General features: G+C 44.4%; 1 protein-coding gene across 5 annotated transcripts; it reads right to left on the bottom strand.

Annotated features, from left to right (window-relative positions):
- Nucleotides 1-626: 626 nt before the first annotated feature.
- Nucleotides 627-22,654, bottom strand: LOC125447572 (G-protein coupled receptor 54-like). Of its 5 annotated transcripts, none has more exons than XM_048522083.2 (6): nt 21,552-22,654; nt 10,939-11,063; nt 8,967-9,102; nt 6,315-6,553; nt 1,826-1,867; nt 627-1,747 (listed from the first exon to the last, which is right to left on the bottom strand). In XM_048522083.2, exons 1-6 carry the CDS (start codon nt 21,886-21,888, stop codon nt 1,511-1,513), a joined length of 1,116 nt encoding a protein of 371 aa, XP_048378040.2. In that variant the 5' UTR covers nt 21,889-22,654; the 3' UTR covers nt 627-1,510. The 5 variants fall into 5 exon arrangements, with proteins under 5 accessions (XP_048378040.2, XP_048378038.2, XP_048378041.2 ...); XM_048522081.2 differs by having other exon boundaries at nt 1,826-1,870; nt 21,552-22,652; XM_048522084.2 differs by lacking the exon at nt 1,826-1,867 and having other exon boundaries at nt 21,552-22,652.
- Between the last annotated feature and the right edge of the window lie 741 nt (nt 22,655-23,395).

The raw sequence follows: 23,395 nt of genomic DNA, 5'->3' as shown, positions 1-23,395 counted from the left end.
TCTACCAGAGCCACTGGAGTAATCAGCTTGTGAGACCTTGGGTTTTTTTTTAAAGTAGGAACAATAGAAACAGCCTGAATGGGTGGGTATTTTTTGCTTCCTAGTTTTCAGTAGCAGCAGTTGCTGTGGTACATCCCTCCCCGCTACTCTCTCGCAGAGTTTCTTTGGATGTTTTTCCTCCCAAGCTGCTGGAGTTGCATATGAGACAATCAGTTTTCTGAATTTGCCATTTTATGGGCTGTTACTATATTGGAACAGATAATTAGTAATAGGTACCATATCCATTATCCTATTAAGTTTTCCAGTGAAGTTATTCCAATTTCTTTTTTCATTTGTTGCATTTTAACTATAGTATTTGAATAAATTTATGTTTTGCTTAACATCGAGTAGTTTGACTGATCACATTACATGTGGAACCCAACACATTACATTTACCTTTAAATAAGAAAAAGTTAGAGTCTAGGCTACCTTTTTAAAATGTTTTGAGGGGTTTGTTCTGGTCTATAATAGGTGTTAAAACAAGACCCCATGCTGTTTGAAAACAATTGCGGTACTCAAGCAAATGTCCTGAACAAAGGTTAGATTCCAGACAATATCACTGAAAACACACGTCATTTTATCATGCATTTCCATTGTTGATGGTAACCCTTTATTGAGCATAAAATGGCTGGAATATTTCTAAGTTACAACAAGAAGGTACACTGTTAAGAGTAACTAACTGCCTTTAAAAGTGCAGAGGGTGTAAAAGACAATTGCTGGTAAATGCGAATGCAAACGCCCTCTTACACAATACGTTGCAACCTCTTTTCTGATGGGGCACCTCCACCTGCAGTTGTCTCTTCAGGCACAAGTCAAAGATGCTTGACCCACTTGCCCCCGACACATAAATTGCAACCTGTTATTAACTTTTACCATCTTCCTCCCCTCCATTAATCCCGTAGCTAACCTAGAATGTCACAGTTTGGAGTGTGCTTCCTGTTTAGCTCCAGTCTTGGCTGACAAAGCATTTTGAATATCTAGAGGGTAATCGTCCTGGAGTTGACACAATTACTTGACAACAAGAAGCCATGCAGTCACACTTCATTTGAACACTGCAAGTTAGATGACTGATGTCTGTCATTGACTGTGAGTTGGGTCGGATAGATGACAAGAGAGTTAGGGAGCTCCAATACAGCTGCAATAGATCACTGGATTAGCTAAACTCCAAAACAGATCAGTTGGGCTGAGTGGACAGTACGATAGATGAGTCGCGGAGAGAATGGGCTTAGAGTCACACAGTGAAGAGGCCATTCAGCCCATCGAGGCTGAATTAAGTTGTCGGGCTGAATAGTAAATTCGCCTCCAAATGGAAATTACTCACAAGATCTTGATCTAAAATTTAGGCAAATGTCATTATCAGGCTCATTATTTCCAAGAACAGGCATTACAAGTTAATAACAAGGAATTTCTGTTTGCCATTTGGTAAATGATAATTCTATGGTTTTCAAATAAGTCGTCATCTTCGAAGAACTTAAGACTCCTCTGTGACAAACTTCATTTCTGCATTTCTGGAGCCGTTGGCTATGCTGCTGTCTCTCACTCTTTTCCTAAACATAAAGGGGAAAGCTTTCTTGAAGGACTTTCTGAAGCTCTCACCCATGAATGCATAGACAATGGGGTTGATTGAAGAGTTAGCATACGACATGCAGTTGGCCCAGGTTTTGATCTTGTAGGTCTCATAGTTGGCCTGGAAGTTGATGTAGAAACCCTGGAAGAGGATGAAGAATTGGATGGGGCCCCAACAGATGGTAAACAGCAATACAATCACCACCACCATCTTGGTTACCTTGGTTCTCATAGCAATCGACCTCTCTGACAAGTGGGGGACCTGCTGCAAGAGAGTACATGGGAATGAACAGACAGCATTTCCTTATTTCACAATAAGTTGCAATTAAATGTCATCCAAACGTAATTTTGTCCTGGTCCCACCTTCATCTTCCTTTCACAGAATCCCTACAGTGTGGAAGTAGGCCATTTGGTCCACACCAACAGTGCAAAGGGCATCCGACCCAGACGCACGCCACTACCCTATCCCTGCATTCCTCATGGATAACCCAACTATGCTGGGCAATACTACGGGCGATTTAACCCACCCTAGCCTGCACATCTTTGGACTGTGGGAGGAAACTGGAGCACCTGGAGGAAACCCACGCAGACACAGGGAGAATGTATAAACTCCACACAGACATTCGCACAAGGTTAGGAATCAAACTTGGATCTCTTGGATCAAGATCACGACGTAAGGAGGCAGTGCTAGCCACCCATTTCATCAAATGGATCCCAGGCGTCCCAAATACCAGTGCTCAGTGTGCCAGTAAATCTCTTTCTAATCCTTTCCAAAAGGTGGGCACTGTAACAAAACAATCAAAATAGCAACAGAATCTTAGAAAGGAAACTTATCAACGTGAAGTTAAAGTGTTATTTCTGGTAGTGACAGTGCACTGTATTGGGACTGCTGTTTACACAAGGCTGGTACCAAGCTGATAGACTCCTGCCTCTTCAAGTATTGAAAGAGCAACTTTAACCTTGGAAATGCTTGGTAGTTCCTGTTGAGAATCTTTTGTTCTCCTTGAGTTCTCTCACAGAGGTTGGTCTAACCCACAGTGCCACGATGGTCGCAATAGGTGAGACAATGTGTGAGGTATTGAACTCAACCACCACCATAACAGGATCTAACCCCATTCCATTGGGACCAATCTTAGTCCCTTTCAAATGTTTTAGAAATACTTTATTCATAATATCCTTCACCCGCGCCCCCAAGTCTCTCCCCATCACCCCCAGTCATGCCCTCTCACCTCCTCTCCCTATCCCCAGTCTCTTGCTCTCTTCCCTGTCCCTAACCCCATTTCTCTCTCTCTCCTCACCCCCACCCCAGTCTCTCTCTCTCTATCTCTCTCACCCTGTCCCTACTCCCCAGTCTCTCTCACTCACTACCCCCTTCTTATCCCCTGTCTCTCTCTTTTTTCTCTCTCTCTCTCTCCTCCCTCTCTTCCTGTGCCCAGTCTCTATCCTCTCTCTCGTTCTCTCTCTCTCCCACCCCGTCTTCAGTCTCTACCTCTCTTTCTGTAACTCTTTCTCCCCTTCTCCCTATCCCAAGTCTCTCTCCCTCTCTCTCCACACATCCTCTATCTTCAGTGTCTCCCTCTCTCCCTGTGACTCTCTCTCCCCTCTCACAATCCCCAGTCTCTCTCTCTCTTTCCCCCAATCTCTGTCTCGCCCCCTTCCATATTCCCAGTCTCTCTCTACGCTCCCAAACCCCATCTCTCCCTCTGTCTCTGTCTCCCCACTCCCTATACCCATTCTTTCTTTCTCCAGCCTCTCTCTCTCTCTCTCTCTGCCTGATTCTCTCTCTCCCCCCACTACCTATTCACTGTCTCTCTGCCTCACTCTCTCTCTCTCTCTCCCAACCCCCCCTCTCTCTCTCTGTCCTCTGTCTCTCCCTCTCTCTCCCCCCTCTCCCTATCCCCAGTTTGTCTCACTCTCCCTCTTGCGCTCTCCCTATCTCCAGTCTCTGTCACTCTCTCTCTCTCCATTTCCCTATCCCCATCTCTCTCTCTGTCTCTTCCCCTGCCCCCAGGTTCTCTGTCTTGTGATGATGCTGTGGTTTTAAGAGGTGTATTTTGTCTTGATTTCTTTGAGAGAAGTTTGGGTACAGATACTGAGCAGTCTACAAGAAGATAAACAACTTGTGAGGCCTTAGGGATTTTTTTTAAAGTTGGAGCAATAGAAGCAGCCTGAGTGGGTGTGATGAAGCTCCCACAGATCCTGGATTTTGGTTAGTTTTCGGTCATTGTTGCTGGGCTCTCAGTGTTCGAAGGAAGGGAATGTCTCCTGTCTACAACACTCTCTCTCAGAATTGTCTTTTGCTTTTCTTTCCTCCTGGATTGGAGAATTGCATGTGGGACAATCTGTTGCTGAATTTATCTCTTTGCCAAGGGCGTGTTTATGGTATGTTACTATAGAACATAGAACGGTACAGCACAGTACGGGCCCTTCGGCCCGCGATGTTGTGCTGAACTTTTACCCTAATCCCAAGGTCAATTAACCCTCCACCCCTACTTTATACTACCATCCATATGCCTATCTAATAGCCGCTTAAATGCCCCTAATGAGGCCGATTCCACTACCCTCTCTGGCAATGCATTCCACGCCCCTACCACTTTCTGAGTAAAGAATCCACCTCTGACGTCTCCCCTATATCTACCACCACTCACTTTACAACTATGCCCCCTCATAATAGCTACCTCCACCCCAGGAAAAAGTCTCTGGCTGTCCACTCCGTCTATATCTCTGATCATATTGTACACCTCTATCAAGTCACCTCTCATCCTTCATTGTTCTAAAGAGAAAAGCCTTAGCTTGCTTCACCTTTCGTCACAAGACTTTCCCTCCATTCCAGGCAACATCTGGTAAATCTCCTCTGCACCTTTTCCAATGTTTTTGCATCTTTCCTGTAATGAGGTGACCAGAACTGGACACAATACTCCAGATGTGGTCGAACCAGGCTTTGGCTCTTGAAATCAATCCCTCTATTAATGAAAGGTAACACACTGTACGCCTTCTTAACAGCTCTATCCACCTGGGTGGCAGCTTTCGGGGAACTGTGGACATGAACCGCAAGAGCCCTCTGTTCCTCCACACTGCCAAGAATCTTTCCGTTAATGCTGCTTTCAAATTTATCCTTTCAAAATGAATCACCTCACAGTTTTCAGGGTTAAACTCCATTTGTCACTTCTCAGCCCAGCCCTGCATCCTATCAGTGTCCATTTGTAGCCTAGAACAGCCCTCCGCACTGTCTACAACGTGACCCACCTTCGTATCATCAAATATTGGAACAGTCACTGTTTAGTAGTCAGATAATCTATTTTTCTGTTAAGCTTTCCAATAAAGTTAAATTATTCCAAGTCCTCTTTTTCTTGTTGCATTTTAAATATAGTGTTTGAATAAATTGTATTTTTTTAATATCGAGTAGTTTGACCAATTGAATTGCAGTCGGGGCATAGCACCTCACATTTACCTTTAAAATAAGAAAATGTTGAGTCTAAGGGACCTTCTAAATGTATTTTGAGGAAGTCTGCTAGGGTCCACTGCAAATTGACCGTTCTTATCTGGATCAAAATCTTTAATTCCTGGGTTGGGTTTGGGCTGACTGGGCTCAAAGGCTGTGAATAGTTCAGTGTTCGTATCTTTTGTTTCGGGTGTTGAATTCGGTTGGTTTACACAGAGCGTGCCTTCTGTAGTAGCGGCTCTTTCAGTCACTAAAGGTTTCTAGGGGTGGAGAAGGTCACATTGGGAGTTTTAAAGAAAGTGACTAAAGCAAGGCTTTTGGAACTGTCAGGCACGCTGCAGTCGGGGTTGCCTTCCTTCATGCAAAAAGGAGAGATAATTGCAGCGATAGCTCGACATTTGCGATTGCCAGAATTGCCACTGGAATCTTTGGAAATGGTTAAAATTCAATGGCAAATGAAGCAGCTTGAACATGAAAAAGTTGCATTCACGACTGAATGCAGAGGAAAAGGGGGCATAAAGAAGGAATAGTTCGAGCAGACAAAAAGCAAAAAGAGAGAGAAGGAAAGCAGAAAACAGACTGTCTCACAAGCAGTTCTCCAATTCAGGAAGAAAGAACAGCAAAAGACAATTCTTAGAGAGAGAGTGTAGTAGCCAGAAGGGATTCCCTGTCGTTGAACCCTGTTGACAGCCAAGCAACATTGGCCAAAAGATAACTAAATTCAGGATCTGTGAGAGCTCGACAACACCCACTCAGGCTGCTTCTATTGTTCCAACGTAGTGATTGTGACCAGGTGGACCTTGTTAACTGCAAGGTTCTTGGTTGGAGTTGTAAACCTGGGCCAGTAAGGAAAGCCTTGGCTGGCCAATGTAACCAGGGGATTAGAATTTCCTTGGTTGAGGACTGACTCCGAGCTGGCTGGTCTCAGCCAGTGTACTGTGTGCTCGTAAGTGAAGGGTGATTTGATGACAGGATACCAGCCTCTGTGCAGTTATTTCAACCTCCTTGCCTCCAGTCTCTTTTTGTCCCCCTCACTTCCCGCTCTCCTTATCCCCAGTCTTTCTCTGTCTCTCTCCCCCTCTCCCCGCCCCCAGTCTCAGTCTCTCTTCACCATCTCCCCAGTCTTTCTCTCCCCGCTCCCCCTCAGTCTCTCCCTCTCTTTTTCACCTCCCAATTGTGTTTCCCGAATTCCAAACGGAGACTTTTGTGAAGGTCTTTGGGATAGCTCAGGAAGCACCTGATAAAGGGACGTTCTAGCTTTCTTTACCTGATAGTTGCTGTTGATGGGTTCAACCATGGGCTGGCCCACTCGCTTCAACATGACAGTGTAGCACACACAGATGGTGAGCAAGGGAAGCATGTAGACTGCGACAAACGTGTACACAATGAAGGCTCTCTGCTGCAATACCGTCGGAAATGCTTCAATGCAATAAGTCTGCAGCCCATACCAGTAGCCCTGCTCCAATCTGTGGTACATTGCCATGGGGACAGACAGAAGGAAGGAGCCTGCAAAGGGAGAACAAAATAAAAGAAGGTCAAAAATGAGGAACAGATGCACCTGGATAAAGGAAACAAAACCAAGTATCAATCTGAGGGTGACAAGAGGTGAAAGGTTTAAAATTCAGAATAAGAACAGCTAAAGGCGAAGCAGATAAACCTAACTCTTACTGAGAATTTTCACCCTGTAAAGTGATAGGCATGTTCCCATTTAATCCTGTGTTTCACTGAGGATTCCATTAATCCTATGATCTGTAATCTCAAGGTAATGCAGCAGTGTGAAGATCAGAAGGAGACACAAGATTTATAATTGAACCACTGCAGGGTATGTCTTCATAGGCTCCCTATTCTAGAATCTCCTCCCTCAATTTCTCCGCCCCTGTATATCTCTGACAACACATTCCAACCTTCTGCTAATCCTTCACAATGTCTCCTCTTTTGAGCTGAGGTGCAATTTATTTTGGCAAAGGCACATTTACGAAGACTCCTGCTTTATTGTTCAGGTGGGCTGTTAAATTGAGGACCTTCTTCTGCGCTGGTGAACGTCAAAGAGGCCACAGGCACTATTTCAAACAAAACAGCAGGCCCTTGCCCTGCCCAATACTCCAGTCACCTCAGTGCTGCCTGTGGGACATTGCTGTGGGCTGCCCCAAAATGGCCACCTCAAAATGGCCACTACAAGATGGCTGCCACACCACAGCAAAACTAAGGAAGCCAATTATGTGAAGCTTTTTTAAAAATTAATTCACAGGATGAAGGCATTGCTGGCTAGGTCTGCATTTATTGGCCATCGAGCAGTTAAGAGTCAATCACAATGCAATAGGTCTGGAGTCACATGTAGGCCTGACCATGTAAGGAGGGCAGTTTCCTTTCTTAAAAAGACAATAGTGAATCAGATTGGCAATCAGCAATGGATTCATGGTCATTATTAGAGTCTCAATTCCAGGCCTTTTTTATTCAAAAACTGAATTCAAAATCCACCATCTGCCATGGCAGGATTCAAACCTTGGTCCCCAGAGCATTGTCTGGGTCTCTGGATTAATATTCCAGCCATAACACCGCTAGGCCACCACCTCCCCAGTATTTTGGGATGCGTAGTTTGTCATGCCAGTCAGTCAGAATTCTTATTTCTGACTGACCCTTGCTAATCATCATCTCATAACCTGTTATTCTTAACACATTAACTTAGACCCTAAAAAGCAAGAAACTTATTTAGCTATACTCATCATCACAGCCAAGTCGCGTCTCGCTCCCCATGGCCAGCTACATCTCTCCCAGTTCAACACAGGTACTTCGGTAATCCTTGACTATGGCAGTAAAGTGAACCGATGAAGGGTCTAGGCCCGAGACGTCAGCTTTCCTGCTCCCCTGATGCTGCTTGGTCTGCTGTGTTCATCCAGCCCCACACTTTGTTATCTTAGATTCTCCAGCATCTGCAGTTCCCGTTATCTCTGAAGTAACCCTCACTCACTTTTCTCGCCAGTGTTTGGTTATAAATTGCTTGACAGCCCCAGGTCACAATTTTGCTGAACTGTTTACCTTGCCTGGTCTTGACGGAGCCCAGTGTGGGAGCTACCCCTGAGAGCCAACGCCAAAAAATCATGGCTGAAAACATACTGACAGGTAGGAGGTGCCTCCAAATCATGAAATAGAGTGTGAATAAAAGCCTTGTAATACAAGTCACTGCACAGGCATCCCATAACCAAACAGGTCCATTCATCTCCTTTGTTCCCTGCTATCAACCTCTTAGCAAGTCCCATTGGTCCAGGACTTTGCTCATCTGAAAGAATATGTTTACCCAAGTTCCCAGCCATCATCCTTCTGTGTTTTGGAAGGCCCTAGACCAGACAGCACAGTGGCCTTGCAGTTAGCACTGCTGCCTCATAGCACCAGGGACCCAGGTTCAATTCCACCCTCGCGTGCCTGTCTGCGTGGAGTTTGTGTGTTCTGCCTGCATCTGCATGGGTTTCTTCTGGGTGCCCCAGTTTCCTCTCACAGCCCAAAGATGTACAAGTAAGGTGGACTGGCCTTGCTAAATTGCCTATTGTGTCCAGAGATGGATTAGCCATGGGAAATGCAGGGATAAGGTAGGGGGCTGGGTGCGGAAAGGATACTCTTCAGAGGGCTGGTGAAGCTGTGATGGACTGATTGGTCTCCTCCCACACTGCAGGGATGCTAGATGGAGACCTCCAGCTCCGGGCAGAAAAACAAAGTGTTAACTTGTCCTTGTGTCTTCCCAGAATCCTCTGCGTATCAGTGATGTTGTCTATAGAATCACAGAGCATGGGAAACAGACCCGTCGGTCCAACCAGCTCATGCTGACCATGTTCCAAAACTAAACTAGTCCCATATCCCTCCAAATGTTTTTCTTTGTGCCTTTCCCCCACCATCAGCATGTCACTCAGTTTTTAGTCACACTCACCGATCCAGATGACCACACTGACTGCCATTGCTAGTCTCGGGGTACGGTGACGCAGTGACCGGAGTGGATAAACAGTCACGTAACAGCGGTCCACACTCATCGCAGTGAGCGTGATACATGTCGCCTGGACAGTCACCTAAAGCAAAAGGTAGAGATGGTAGGTGTTTGGGTTAGGTGGGGGCAAATAGCAAGACACATTAGGTGTTACATTTGGACTGGCTTTTTGCACCATTTCAGGTGCCAAAACTGTGGCTTTAAGAGGTTATTTTGTTCCTGTTCTTTTTAACGGTGATTGAGCCAGAGGTACTGAGCTGTCTATAAGAAAATAAATAGCTTGTGAGACTTTGGGATTTTTTTAAAAGTTGAAAAAATAGAAGCAGCCTGGCTGACTGTGGCCAACTCTCTTAGACCAGGATTTCTAGTTTCTGTTTTAGTTTTTAGTTTTCACTTTAAGCAATTGTGTTATGGGCTTGAAGGAGTAAAAGTTATCTTTTCCCTCTTTCATTTACAGCTAAAAGGTGGGGCTTTTCTCTGCCACTGGGTTAATCTATTTTTGTGAATTTTCCTTTTTGCCAAGGGATGTGTTTATGGGATAGTACTATCTTGGAACAGTTAATTAGTAACAGTTACCGTCTCTATTATTCGGTTATTTCCAATGGAGTTGTTATTCTAAATTTCTCTTTCTTCAGTTGTATTTTAACTACAGTGTTTAAATAAATTGTGTTTTGTATAATGTCAAGCAGTTTGACCCAGTTGCATCGCATCTGGAACAAGGCACTTCACATTTGCCTTAAAATAAGAAAAAAGATAAGGTCTTCTAAAGTACTTTGAGAAGGTCTGGTCTGGCCCAGAACACATCTCCTTCCTCCTTTGCCAAGGACCATTAGAATAGCAATTGGCCATTGGCCTGCATTGTAGACCAGTTACCTACGGTACCCCTCGAAACCCTTACCCAGTGAAACTCACAGTGCTGACAGATCTGTCTCCTCCAGGCAACAGCCTTTTTTTGGGGAAAAAGTTTCAGATTTCTACACCCATTCTTATGTGCAAAAATGCTTCCTGATTTCCTGAACTAGCTTCAATTTACGATTGAATCCCTGTGTTTAATCATTTCTCCACCTTCTCCAGAGGAAATGGTTTTCGCTATTATATCCTTTAAACTCCCCAATCAGATCAACTTTCAATCTCCTCCACGTAATAGGATACAAACCAAGTTTAAGCAATGTGCCTTTATAACTTGTCAGTCCAAACTAATGTGTTCAGTTCGAACATAGAACATAGAACAGCATAATACAGCACAGATGTTCTGCCGAACATTTACCCTAATCCTCAGGTTTATCTAACCTCCACCCCTACCTTATACTGTCATTCATTTGCCTATCCAATAGCCGCTTAAATGCCCCTAATGAGCCCGTCTCCACTACCCTCTGGGGCAATGCATTCCACACTCCTACCACTCTCTGAGTAAAGAACCTACCTCTCTCATCTCCCCTGTATCTACCTCCACTCATTTTAAAATAATGTCCCCTTGTAATAGCTACCTCCACCCTAGGAAAATGTTTCTGGCTGTCCACTCTATCTATACCTCTGATCATTTTGCACACCTCTATCAAGTTAGGAGTGACACTGCACTGGGATTGAGAACTTATGAAGGATATTGCTTTGTTTTGCTGTTTATGTTAAGAGTTTTCTGAACTTGAGTTTTTTTTTATATTAAGTTCTTTAGTTCAAGAACCCTGGCAGCCTCTTGTGAATATGTTTTCATACTATCCACCATGTGAACCAGCTGCAAAAAATAATCTTATGATCTATCTAGCCAGGTTTGGATTTGACTTGTTCTGTATTACCACCAGGTATGATCATAACACTACCCAGCTCACAGATCATATTGCTGAATCCTTTCAATATATCAGCAGAGACCAATCCCAATCCACTGTTAATCAGGGGTCAACTAGAGATGGCTACTCATTACCTGCTGTAAGTAGTTGACAAATTTGCACATGAAGTCTCCAAATATCCAGCTGGGCAGCGGATAAAGTGTGGCTGTAAATGGAACACAGCAAACCAAGAAGATGATGTCTGTCGTTGCTAGATTTGCTGGAAGTATAGAAAGGAAAAGTATCAGTTTCTTAAGCTTGGAATTGTAGCATACTACCCAGTTCTTTAACATAGACGGAATGTAGGGAAAAGAAGGGAAAACCGAGCGCTCTCCTTTCTTGTGCAGGTGAGATATGAGGTGCACAATTTGTGCTTTGGTCTCTCTGTCACCTGCTGCCTTTTCTATCCTGGGATTTCTGGGAGGACAATATTCGGGGCACATATTTTGTATGTATAGCTCTGCCCAATGGCATGAAATCATCCCCTAATGCATCATCCTAATTCATTGTGTGGAAACCCATGAAGTTGGTCACGTGGACAAGCAGTCATATTTGGACTGAGGAGCGAGCGGTTCACTGCACATGAAGTGTGACCCAGATAAGAAAATAATGTAAGAATAAATCAAAGGCCCAACAGTTCACCTGGAGATAAAAGATCCTTTGGCACTTTTCTGAACAGTGTAGTGTAATTGGCAACACTGTTCTGTAATTTCTCATAGTCAGTATATCCATTTGCCTTTAAGAAATAGACTCTTGATATTAACACTAAGTGATCCGAAGGTATAAAAGGTCTCGTACTCCATCGTACTCCCAGATCACCTGAAGCATGACACTTCACTAGAAGCGTGTTCCCCTGTTGTAAGTTAGTGGCTCAATATTAGCCCAAACACACATGTGCCAGAGGAATGAAATGTTGGGACACAATAGTTAGTTATAACAAATGTTTGTTGGATTCTTCAATACCAGAATATTCAGGTACACACATATTATGCCACATCAGCTGCAACATCCTGCTGAATGCAGACTCAAACCAATTGCCCTGATCAACATTCATTCTCAAGGAATACCAAAGCAACTAAAATGTCCACCTCGTAACAAGTTTCCACAAATGGTAACGTACAAATTGGATGCCACATTTCTTTGTCTGACAGTGTTTACATTGCAAATGTAGCTCCTTGCTAATCTGGTATGCTGGGATGTTCTATGGAAGTGGAAGGAGCTATATAAATGCAAGTTCTCTCCAAGAGTCTAGAATGATTTCAGAAACGGTCCTGTATTGTCATGGGTTGAACAGATATTTCTCATCTCTAAGTATCCAACTTGGTCATGTTTCTGATGTCTCTCCACATTACCCCACTCTTTTAAAAATGGGCCCATCTTCTTGCCACTTTTGTGAATTTATGTGATGCTATCCCCTCTACCCCTTCATGGTTAAACAGCTACCAGCTGCTCCTCAGTGTTTCTTGTCACAAAGAGATAGCTGGCTGACATGCGATGTTAACAGACAGGATGTTAAGGGATGCTTGTAATTTCCTTTAGATTTAAAAAAATTCAAAGAAAAGGTTTTTTTTAAACTCCTTTGTCAGCGCATCTGCAAGTGCGTAGTTCTATTCTACACTGAGTATGTCATCAGTCTGTAAGCAGTTTCTTGCTGTGAGGTAAAAGATTTTCATTCATCACTGCCAGAATATCAAGGAACTTTTTGCAACTGATTCCAGTACTGTGTAAACAATACATAGGATACAATCATGAATCACTTAGCGCAGAAAGCTTTGATTAAATTAGCAAAATTGGACTCCAAAAGCCTACAATATAACAAAATGTGAGGCTGGATGAACACAGCAGGCCAAGCAGCATCTCAGGAGCACAAAAGCTGACGTTTCGGGCCTGGACCCTTCATCACCCTCTGATGAAGGGTCCAGGCCCGAAACGTCAGCTTTTGTGCTCCTGAGATGCTGCTTGGCCTGCTGTGTTCATCCAGCCTCACATTTTGTTATCTTGGAATTCTCCAGCATCTGCAGTTCCCATTATCTCCAAAAGCCTACAACAGCTGCAAAGTCCCCAGGAGATGACGTTCACTGTCGGTCAATATCCAATAAATTACAATTGATCCAAATGCCTCTAATATTAATTCTTATTAATTCTGTTATTTCATGTTACATCTGTTGTGGGGACTCTGGGGCTAAGGTGATAAACTGCCAAATCAGAGCGGGGCCACTCAAAAATAATGAAATATTCCTTCACACAACCAGGATTTCGGACTCTCTTCCATAAATGAATGCTGGATCAGTTGTTCATTTTCAATCTGAGAGAGAGGAGTTTTTGTTAAGCAAAGGTTTTAAGGGACATGGGCCAAAGGCAGGTTTATGGAGTTAAGCTACAGATCAGCCATGATCTCACTGAATGGTGGAATAAGCTAAAGGGGCTGAATGGCCTCCTCCTGTTCCCACATTTGGAAGACTCTCTTGCAATAATCAGTAAGTGGCGTGTCACTTGTTCATTCAGGGAGTCTGTGTTGCTGGGGGCATGATGTACTTTTCTTAAAAATATTCATTTATGGCATCACACTGTCCTTGCCTAATTACCCAGAGGGCAGTTAAGAATCAACATAATGTTGTGGGTCTGTAGGCCAGACAAGGTAAGGATGGCAGATTTCCTCCCTAAAGAATGTTAGCAAACCAGATGGGTGTTTCCCGACAATCAACAATTGTTTCATGGTCATCATTAGACTCAATTCCAGATTTTTATTGGATTCAAATTCAACCATCTGCTGTGGCAGGATTCAAACCTAGGTACACAGTGAAAAAGTGTGTACCTTTGCCTTACATACACATTCACATTAACTTAGAACAAAATAAGAAAGAAAAGATAACTTGAGAGAGTCCAACTTTCCACTGGCACAGCTCCACACAGGGTTCTCCAGCGTTCATCATGCCGGTGCCACCAGCCCACCCTTGCCCATTCACTCTCGATCCACCTCCCTCCCTCCGGCTCACACTTGATTCGCCGTTGCTGCGAGACACAGCCCACGCGTTCAGCTCCTGCCAGGTGGCTCCCGAAGGCAGGTGGTTAAAAGAGGTGGTGTGTGGGGAGAGAATTACTACAGAGAGAGGGAGAAGAAGGGAGAAAAATAAAGGAAGGGCAAAGGAAGCAAGAGCAAGAGAATTAGCGAGGAGAGTGGAGTGACATATGCTGCTGCCATTTTGTTGGATCACTTGTTAACCACAAGAGACCTTTCTAGAAGTGGTTCTCCCACTGCCACACTGAACTAAGTCATTTCTTACATTTGATGAGGGTGGTAGCAGCAAACGCCATCATGAGCAGCAGCTGGTGACCTGGCATGGCCATACCATCCATCTCCCCAGACTGAATAAATGATGATGATTTACTGTCACTTGTACTCTACAGTGAGCAATGCAGTAAATTACAGCGACATGCTTCGACCGTTGCCATAATCTGGTGCCAGTTTGAATATTTTAAGAGTAAAAAGATAAAGCAGAAAGATTTCATCTTCACCCCACCACCAACTTCACCATGAGTCCACAGCCAGCTGACCAACAACACCCAGGCCCCACCCCTCTACCGCCTAGCTGTAGTGTGTTCTACGCCCACCAGTTAGGAGGTGCCGTGCGTCAAGTGCCACCTGTTTGTCGCTGGGACCACCTCCCCAATGCCACTGATTCTAGGCCCTGAGCTGGAACCCCAGCGGTCAGCCCGCAACTGGGGAGCCCCCGGCCCTCGCCAATAGCCAGGAGTCACCAGCTCCTGTACTCTAGGAATCCCCAGTTCCCCCGCCAGACCAGGCCATTGTCACACCAAGAGTCCCACTCCCCTCCACGATGCCTCGCCCTCTGGCACCGCCGACCAGAAGTAAATGAAGAAAAGGCATAAGAAAGAAGACAAAAAGGGTAGGGAAAGAAGGGAGGAAAGAAGGCAGGCCTAGGAGCTCAGGTGTGGCCTATCTTGCCAGTGCCGCCATCTTGTTCTTGCTCTCCCTGGTAACAACAATACAAGGTGTCAGTGAGGCTGCATCTGGAGTACTATGTACTTACGAGAGGATATCCTGGCATTGGAAGCAGTTCAAATAGATTCACCAGGGTGACTCCTGGGATGAAATGGGTGATTTATCAAGTACAGCTAAACAGGTTGAGCCTTTATTCATTAGCGTTCAGAGGAATGAAGGGTGATCTTATTGAAACATACAAGATTGTGAGGTGGCGTGACAAGTAGATGCTGTGAAGATATTTCCACTTGTTGGGTAATCTCAAACTAGCGGGCATGGTTATAGAACAAGGGGGCACAAATTTAAAACTAAGATGCCACAGAATTTCTTCTCTGAGGGTAGCGAATTGTCTACCCCAGAAAGCTGTGGAGGCAAAATAATTAAAGAAAATGTAGATAGATTTCTGGTTGAGTTGAGTGTTACGAGGAATGAAAGAGTTGGTTTGAGGCCTTGAGAAGATCAGGCATGACATTGTTAAGTGGTAGGGTAGACCTGAGGGGGTGAATGACCTACCCCCACTCCTATTTCCTAAGCTGGTATCACCCATATTTTAAAAAGCTCAAAGCCATTTGTATTTGCAACATCCAATTACTCAGTGAGCAAAATCTGTAATTACACAGTTGATTGTTTTATTTAGTTCAAGTGGCATTAGACAAATAAAATGTCATGCAATGCTAAATGCCTGAGTTAGTGGAAAAGCCATAGAACACTGTGTTCTGTTCACTGGGATTTAAATCACTTGGAACATTGGGGCTTGTGGAATGATTGCTCAGCTGAACAGGAGATGATGATTTCAACTCAAGTCTATGATTTCTATGAACTATCTTACTTCACCAAGACTCAAGTTGAAACCATAATTTCCTGTCTGGTTGAGCACTCATTCTACAGCTCCAGCATTTCAAGCAATTTAAACCCCAGTGAACAGAACACAGTGTTCCATTGCTTTTCTACCAACTCAGGCATTTATCATTGCAGCTTGTAAGAGTGCTCCTTGACAGATTTTGCACCGGAAGCTCAGAAAGCACAACTTGTGGACAATTTTTCTTGAGTATGTCAAAAAATGTTCACTTGTTCTACAGCATTACTTGTGTACAATTTTTCTTGAGTATCTCAAAAAATGTTCACTTGTTCTACAGCCAGGCAAATTTAATCTAAAATGAATACACTACAATTGAAAAATTTGAAAGGAATTTCATTTTGCTCTGATAGCGCATGTTACCCAGCGCATTACCAAAGCAAATTATTTCCCAGCAATAAAATGACTCTCACACACAGTAACCTTTTACACAAGTAACAAATTCATTTGTTAAGTTTATTTTGGATTGCGAACCCACTTCTCCAGGACAGTCACAGTTGCAGCCAAGTGAGGGTTTCCCCAATCAAAAACATACAAGAACAGACAGGAATTCCCTTGCTTCCTAGCTGAACACTCAATGCGTTTAAGCGGCAGTTATCCATGTGTCCCGAAGCCCAATCCGAAACTAATTCCTCTGGCCCATTCTCTATCCATTACTCTGTATCACTTCAAATGTTCACCTACCTTTCCCTTGCTACTTTGTGAGCTCCCTACCCAAAGGCACTTTTGACCCAGAGCACTGCCATCTTCTCGTCTGGTAGGTCAAGGAAGCAGGGCCCCCATCCATCCTAGGTGGAGTGGGGATTCAAACCCCGGATCTGATCCATACTAAGATAACAAAGTGTGGAGCTGAATGAACACAGCAGGCCAAGAAGCATCTTAGGAGCACAAAAGCTGACGTTTCGGGCCTAGACCCTTCATTTCTGATGAAGAGTCTAAGCCCGAAACGTCAGCTTTTCTGCTCCTAAGATGTTGCTTGGCCTGCTGTGTTCATCCAACTCCAAAATTTGTTATCTTGGATTCTCCAGCATCTGCAGTTCCTACTATCTCTGATCCATACTGGCCATCCAGCTGTCTGAGCCTACCGCACCCCACCCAGGAGTCTGACTTGCTATGTGTCAACAGGCTCTTTTACAAGCATGTTGTAGCTATGGATAGTGATGGTAGCAACTCCAATGTCTTTCCATCATTTGACTAACCAGGTGAGTTGTCCACTCTATACCAACTGTCATTTCTGACGATGCTGTCACTTTAAGATGCTATATTGTCCTGTTTTGTTTGAAGAAAGGTTGTAAGGCAGCGGTACTGAGCTGGCTAGCTAGGACCATTTGAGTAAATAGTTTGGGAGCCTTGGGTTTTTTTTTTATGCCGCCTGAATACATGTGGCCAGGTCTGAAAGATCACGATTTCTGAGTGGCTTCAGAAGCTATTGGTGTCTCGACAGAGTTGGAAGCTTCAGTGAATGTCTCCTAGCTACTATTCTCTCTGAATTTTCTAATGATGCTTTTTCCCCCTGTATTGGAGAACTGCATGTTAGAATCTGTGTGTGAATTTTCCATTTTTTTTCCCAAGGGATGTGTTTATGTGATGTTGGAACAGTTAATTAGTAATAGTTGCTGTATCTATTATTCAGTTAAGTTTTCCAACAGAGTTAAGTTATTCTAAATTCCTCTTTCTCTGGTCATATTTTAACTGCAGTGTATAAATAAATTGTGTTTGCTTAACATCATGTAGTTTGACCAGTCACATTGTATCTGGACCATGGCACTTTACATTTGCCTTAAAAATAAGAAAAAGTTAAGCTCTACCTTAAGCGCTACCTTCTTAAAATATTTTGAAGGGCTCTGGTCTGGTCAATAACACATTGGTGTATGTTGGAAAGGCTTACAAGTTGCTAATCAACCCGATTTGCCACATTACAAACAAACCTTCCTTAGTTTGACTTGAATTTAGAACATCTAGCACAGAGGGACGAACACTACACACCACAGGGCCTCCTATCTATAACTACGCCTTGTGATAAAATTCTGATGCATTTACAACCCTCTGAATAAAAAACTTAACCTTGCCTTTTTCCTGTCTGCATTATTTTATATGTCTATGAATCAAAACAAAACAAACCAGCTAAGTGTCTTTGTTAGAAAAATGTACACTCAAGAATGCAGTCAAAACTTTCAAATTGTCTGAAGTGTTTAATTGAACCCACACAAAACATCCGCAAGCAGCAGACAGATTTCAAGTCTTCACAGAGCTCTTTTTCACCTGTTAACCATCTACCAAATTCATTTGAAACTAACATGATGCTTGAATGGCTTTTTCAGAGGAATGTTGGAGGCTGAGGGGTGACCTTACAGAGGTGTACAAAATCAGGAGGGGTGTGGATGGGGTGAACTGTCAAGGTCTTTTTCCCAGGGTAGGGGAATCCAAAACTAGAGGGACAGAGGATTAAGAGAGGAAAGATTTAAAAGGGACCTAAGGGGCAATTTTTTCACACAGACGGTGGTGTGAGTATGGAAAAAGCTGCCAGAGGAAGTGGTGGAGGCTGGTACAATTACAGCATTTAAAAGGCATCTGGATGGGTATATGAATAGGAAGGGTTTAGAGGGATATGGGCTAAATGCTGGCACATGGGACGAGATTAACATAAAATAGCTTGTCGTCATGGCTGAGTTGGACTGAAGAGTCTGTTTCAATGTTGAATAGCTCTGGCTCTATAACTCTACAAACTACCAAGGTTGAGCTGTGCAAATTGGACTCTTCATTATGACTGCCATTGGGGTATCATTTCTTCAGTGGCACCTCTTGCTCTCTTTGATTATATGGGATTGGAACATGTCCCACACTAATAAAGGTGCATTCTTTATATAGACTGGGATGCATACTCTACTTATTGACCAATCCACATATTCACATCATCTTCATCCATCCAACTGGTGTCTCGGATATGCTGAGAAACTCCTGTAGAGAAAACGATTTTCAACGTAGTATTATGTATAGCCTCAGCGATAATGGAAACGGCAGATGCTGGAGAATCCGAGATAACACAGTGTGCAGCTGGATGAACACAGCAGGCCAAGCAGCATCTCAGGAGCACAAAAGCTGACGTTTCGGGCCTAGACCCTTCATCAGAAAAAAATAATGTATAGCCTGTCATGGATTAACCTTCTATATTAAGCGTATTCAAAAGGACAGTTGCTATCACTGGAAAAATGAAGTCATCTGATACACCAGCTCAACCAAAATGGTTCAATTTATGGTTGCAATCTGTTTTTAGTGATATTAGTTGGGGGATAAATATTGACATGGAACGCCAGGTCTTTAAAATCGCGCAATGGGATCTCTTGGATTAGTTTGAGCAGATAGGCAGCTCCTTGGTTTAACATCTTATCTGAGATATGGTTCTTCCAACAGTGCAGTTCTCCTACAGTGCTGGCCTAGTATTGTTAACTGAGATTTTACATTGTAGCAGTTATTCTTCTTCCAATTGATTAGAGAATACAGCACTATTTCCAGCAAACCTGTTGGGGCAAATAGACTTTCTGATGGGAGGATTTCAGCAAGGCCATGAGTACTAATAAGTGCAGTCACCATATATCTGATACTTGACACCAATTGCTTAGTTTTTAAATAGAAACCTATGTTTTCGCAAAGTTTTGTAGAAATTATTGTTCTGAATATTTATGAGTCTTTAAATCTGTGACTCTCACATTTAAAACTGGGGCTTAGTGCAAGTGAGTATTGCAGTTAGCAACTTCACACTGTTAAATGTTTCCTTAATTGAACTGAAGAGTTTTGTTTCTTCTGCAGCCAAGAGCCCATTCCGAGCACTATTTGTCAATGTGAAGAGATTCTTGGTCCATTCTAAGTTTGCCTTTTTCCCGGTTGAGCCAGTGGAACAAACACTGTGATCAGTGATGAGAGAGGTGTGATTTGAGAGGAATGCACATTTTTTTAGAAAGATTAGGAGCAGGAGTACTTCATTCAGTCATAGATTCATAGAGAGGTACAGCACAGTAACAACTTGTCAGGTATACTGTTCATCCCTCTCATGCCTGTCCATGTCTCTCATGTTGTATAAGGCCACCCCTCAGCATCTGACGCTCCAGGGAAAACAACCCCAGCCTATTCAGCCTCTCCCTATGGCTCAATCCCTCCAGCCCTGGCAACACCCTCTGAGTCCGTCCCACCACAAGCTGCGATGGACCTGATCATCAGCAACTGACTTTCACTGTTTAACAGTAAAGGGATCACCCATTTAGGGAGAGTTGAGGAGTTTTTTCCTCCCCATTCCAGAGGATCATGAAGCTTTGGAACTCTCTTCCTCAAAAAGGGCTGGAAATAGAGTCTTTGAATATTTTTAAGGTGGAGCGAAATGGACACTTGTTAAGCAAGGTGGGGGTGGTTGCGATAGGTTATTGGGGTTAGGTGGGAATGTGGAGTAAGCAGGAAAGCCATGATCTTATCAAATGGTGGAGCAGGCTCGTGGGCTCAAAAGAACTACTCTTGATCCTAATTAATATGTGCAACTCCATTTACTCACCTTCCACGCACAGCCCTGGTTACCTTTCACTAATAAAGCTACTGATCATAGCCTTAAAATTTCCACCCACCCAGCATCTGCAGTTTAGTTCAGGGAGAATGAGAGGGATGAACAGTATACCTGACAGTATTTTTGAATGGTCTCTTCCTTCATCCAAAGACAAACTTTACTCATAACATTGCAAAATATTTTGACTAGAAAATTGTAAAAAGTGCAACAAAAATTTAACTTCACAGAATCCCTACAATGTAGAGTCAAGCTCACAGTGACCTTCCAAACAGCATCCCACCCAGATGGACATTATGGGGCAAATTAGCATGGCCAGTACCCCCCTAACCTGCACATCTTTGGACTGTGGGAGGAAACTGAAGCACCCGGAGGAAACCCGTGCAGACACGGGGAGAACATGCAAACTCCACGCAGACAGTCACCAGGTCTGGAATCGAACCCAGTTCCCTGGCACTGTAAGGCAGCAGCGCTAACCACTGAGCCACTCTCTGTGTGTGTATGCTCCCTTCGTAGTGCATTAGAATTGCACTCGATATCTCACAAAGTCCCACCACCATCCAGACTCAAAGCACTATAGGCCAAGGTCAATCATCTGTCCTTTAATTTAACCTCTAAATCCTTGACATAGTCTGTGCCGCAGCAGGGATAAAGTAAAGCTACCCTGGGTGGTGGTTTAACGTGTGGGTCAGCACGCCTCAGGCAACGGGAGAGGCTCCAAGCGAGAATCTTTCATGGTAACCTCAGCTGGTGAGAGAAGTAGGGTAAGGTGCCCATGACTAGAACAAGGAGTTGACCCTGACCAAGTGTTGCAGACTGGCACATTCCGAGGTTCCCTGCTGATGGACACATTAAAGCTTGGGGCAGCTGCTTGGCTGCAAGGCGCAGTGGGGAAAGACCACTATCTGAGGTCCATTCACTATCTGAGGTCTTCCTGCTGAAGGTAAATGGGGGTCTGTTCAGTTATCCCTCCCAATGCCTCAAATATACGTAATTAAATGCTTGCTCGAATTAGAGATGCCTTTGTTTATTGGGACAGAGTCAAAACTCCAATGTTTGTCTCTTTGAATTGCTGCTGTACAGAACCAAAGTGTATTTGTGGCTATGAATAAAGATTTTTCAAGAAACAAAATATATATTTGAAATTTTTTTTAAATCACAGGTTAGTTAGGTATCTGGCTAAAAAGGCACTAAATGTTGCCTTTCCCCTGCACTGTAGACCGGACTCCTCGCAAACAAGCCTCTCGCTTCCGTCGTGTACGAGTTGTTTTTGAGGAAATCCCCGATTCTAATCGATACTCACCGATGTAGAAGTTGGTGGCTGTCCTCATCTGCCGGTGTTTGCTGACCACATAAATCACCAGCGAGTTTCCGACTAGTCCCAGCAACATGATCAACGCGAAGAACAGAGGCACCAACCAGGAGTCGGTGAGGAACGGGGGGTTCTCGTCGCTCGTGAAGTTCACATCGGCGCCGATACCTGCACCGATACCGGAGCCGGGGTCCGCTCTCCCCCTCGCCCAGAGCCCGGAATCGGTGGCCACCTCCAGCATTGCCGCCCCTGCTCCTCCTCCGCGACTAATCGATTCGATACGTCTCCGATTAGTAACCGATACACCTGCCCCGGCTGGGCGAGACATGACTTTTGTTCCGATACGAGGAAGGGGGTGGGTGGGGGGAATCGAGATCAGTCACAGGTAATCGGCTCTCACAGCATCGTAGAGACAATTTCAAACAGACTCCAATCACATTCCGGGGAGAGCCGGGGTTGGGGGGGCGGGGTGGTGGGGAAGGTGAATTTGCTCCTCACTCTACAGTCTGTAGCTCAATACTGAACCACTTCACATCTACTGCCCTCTCTCGATCAGCAAAGTGGGGTTCTCGGGCTCCGGCTGTTGCTGGGCGGTGAGGGGTAGTCGATGCCCCGGTCCAAAACGATTCTTTCTCTAAGGAAATACAAGCCAGTTCCTTCTCCAGCAAACTCACCCATGTGCCTGGGGCTGTGGTGTCGTCTTGTCTGTGTAAGAGATGCCCTTTGGTTTGTTTGGACAGTAAAACTTCCCACCTTTGTTTCCTCGACGCAGAACCGAACTGCTTTTGTGACAATGTACACACGCCAAGAGATTTTCCGAATATATTTTTTGAAATCATAAAGCAGACTGTGAATCTGCCGTGCAGATTCAGATCTGGATGCTTTTCCTGAATCAGGGATGTTCTTAACACACCTCTGGGGTGGCACAGTGGTCAGGGACCTGGGTTTGATTCCAATCTGGGGTGGCTATCCATATTCACCCAGTGCCTGTGTGGGTTTCCTCCCTGTGCTCCAGGTTCCTCCTACAGTCCACAATGATGTGCAAGATCAGTGGGTTGGCCATGGAAAATGTAGGGATAGGTTGGATCTGTTTGGGGGGTCACTGTGGACTCAATGAGCTGAATGGCCTGCTTCCACACATACATTTGTTTTTGTTGAGTCGCTGAATGAGGGCATCGCTGGCTAGACCTGCATTTATTGCCCGTCCGTAACTGCCCAGATGACCGTTAAGAGTCAACCTTTCTTTTATTCATTTGTTGGATGTGGGCATCGCTGGCTAGCCAGCATTTATTGCTCTGTCCCTAGTTGTCCCTGAGAGGGTGATGGTGAGCTGCCTCCTCGAACCGCTGCAGTCCACCTGCTGCAGGTTGACCCACAATGCCCTTAGGGAGGGAATTCCAGGATTATGACCCAACGACAGCGAAGGAATGGTGATATATTTCCAAATCAGGATGCTGAGCGTCTTGGAGGGGAATTTGCAAGGGATGGTGTTCCCATGTATCTGCTGCCCTTGTACTTCTAGATGGAAGTGTTTGTGGGTTTGGAACGTGCTATTTGAGTATATTTGCAGTGCATCGTATAGATAGTACATGCTGCTACTACTGAGTGTCAGTACTGGAGGGAGTGGATGCTTGTGGATGTGGTACCAATCAGGCAGGCTGCCACAAGCTTCTGGAGTGTTGTTGGGGCTGCACTCATCCAGGCAAGTGGGGAGTATTCCATCGCACTCTTGACTTGTGCCTTGTAGATGGTGGGCAGGCTTTGGGGAGTCAGCAGATGAGTTACTCGCTGCAGTATTCCTTGCTTCTGACCTGCACTTGTCGTCACTGTGTTTA

The sequence above is a fragment of the Stegostoma tigrinum genome, chromosome 35, assembly GCF_030684315.1.
Source record: "Stegostoma tigrinum isolate sSteTig4 chromosome 35, sSteTig4.hap1, whole genome shotgun sequence".
NCBI lineage: Eukaryota > Metazoa > Chordata > Chondrichthyes > Orectolobiformes > Stegostomatidae > Stegostoma > Stegostoma tigrinum.
The sequence above is the reverse complement of the archived record's forward strand: the minus strand, read 5'-3'. Positions and strand labels throughout refer to the sequence as shown.

Excerpts from the sequence above, each read along its gene's own strand:
- LOC125447572 (XM_048522079.2), bottom strand. The coding sequence starts at position 21,888 with ATGTCTCGCCCAGCCGGGGCAGGTGTATCGGTTACTAATCGGAGACGT. Across the intron at positions 9,103-10,938 it reads TTGTCAACTACTTACAGCAG|GTGACTGTCCAGGCGACATG; the intron begins GTAATGAGTAGC and ends CTTTTGCTTTAG. Across the intron at positions 1,871-6,314 it reads CCATCAACAGCAACTATCAG|CAGGTCCCCCACTTGTCAGA; the intron begins GTAAAGAAAGCT and ends ACTCTCTTGCAG.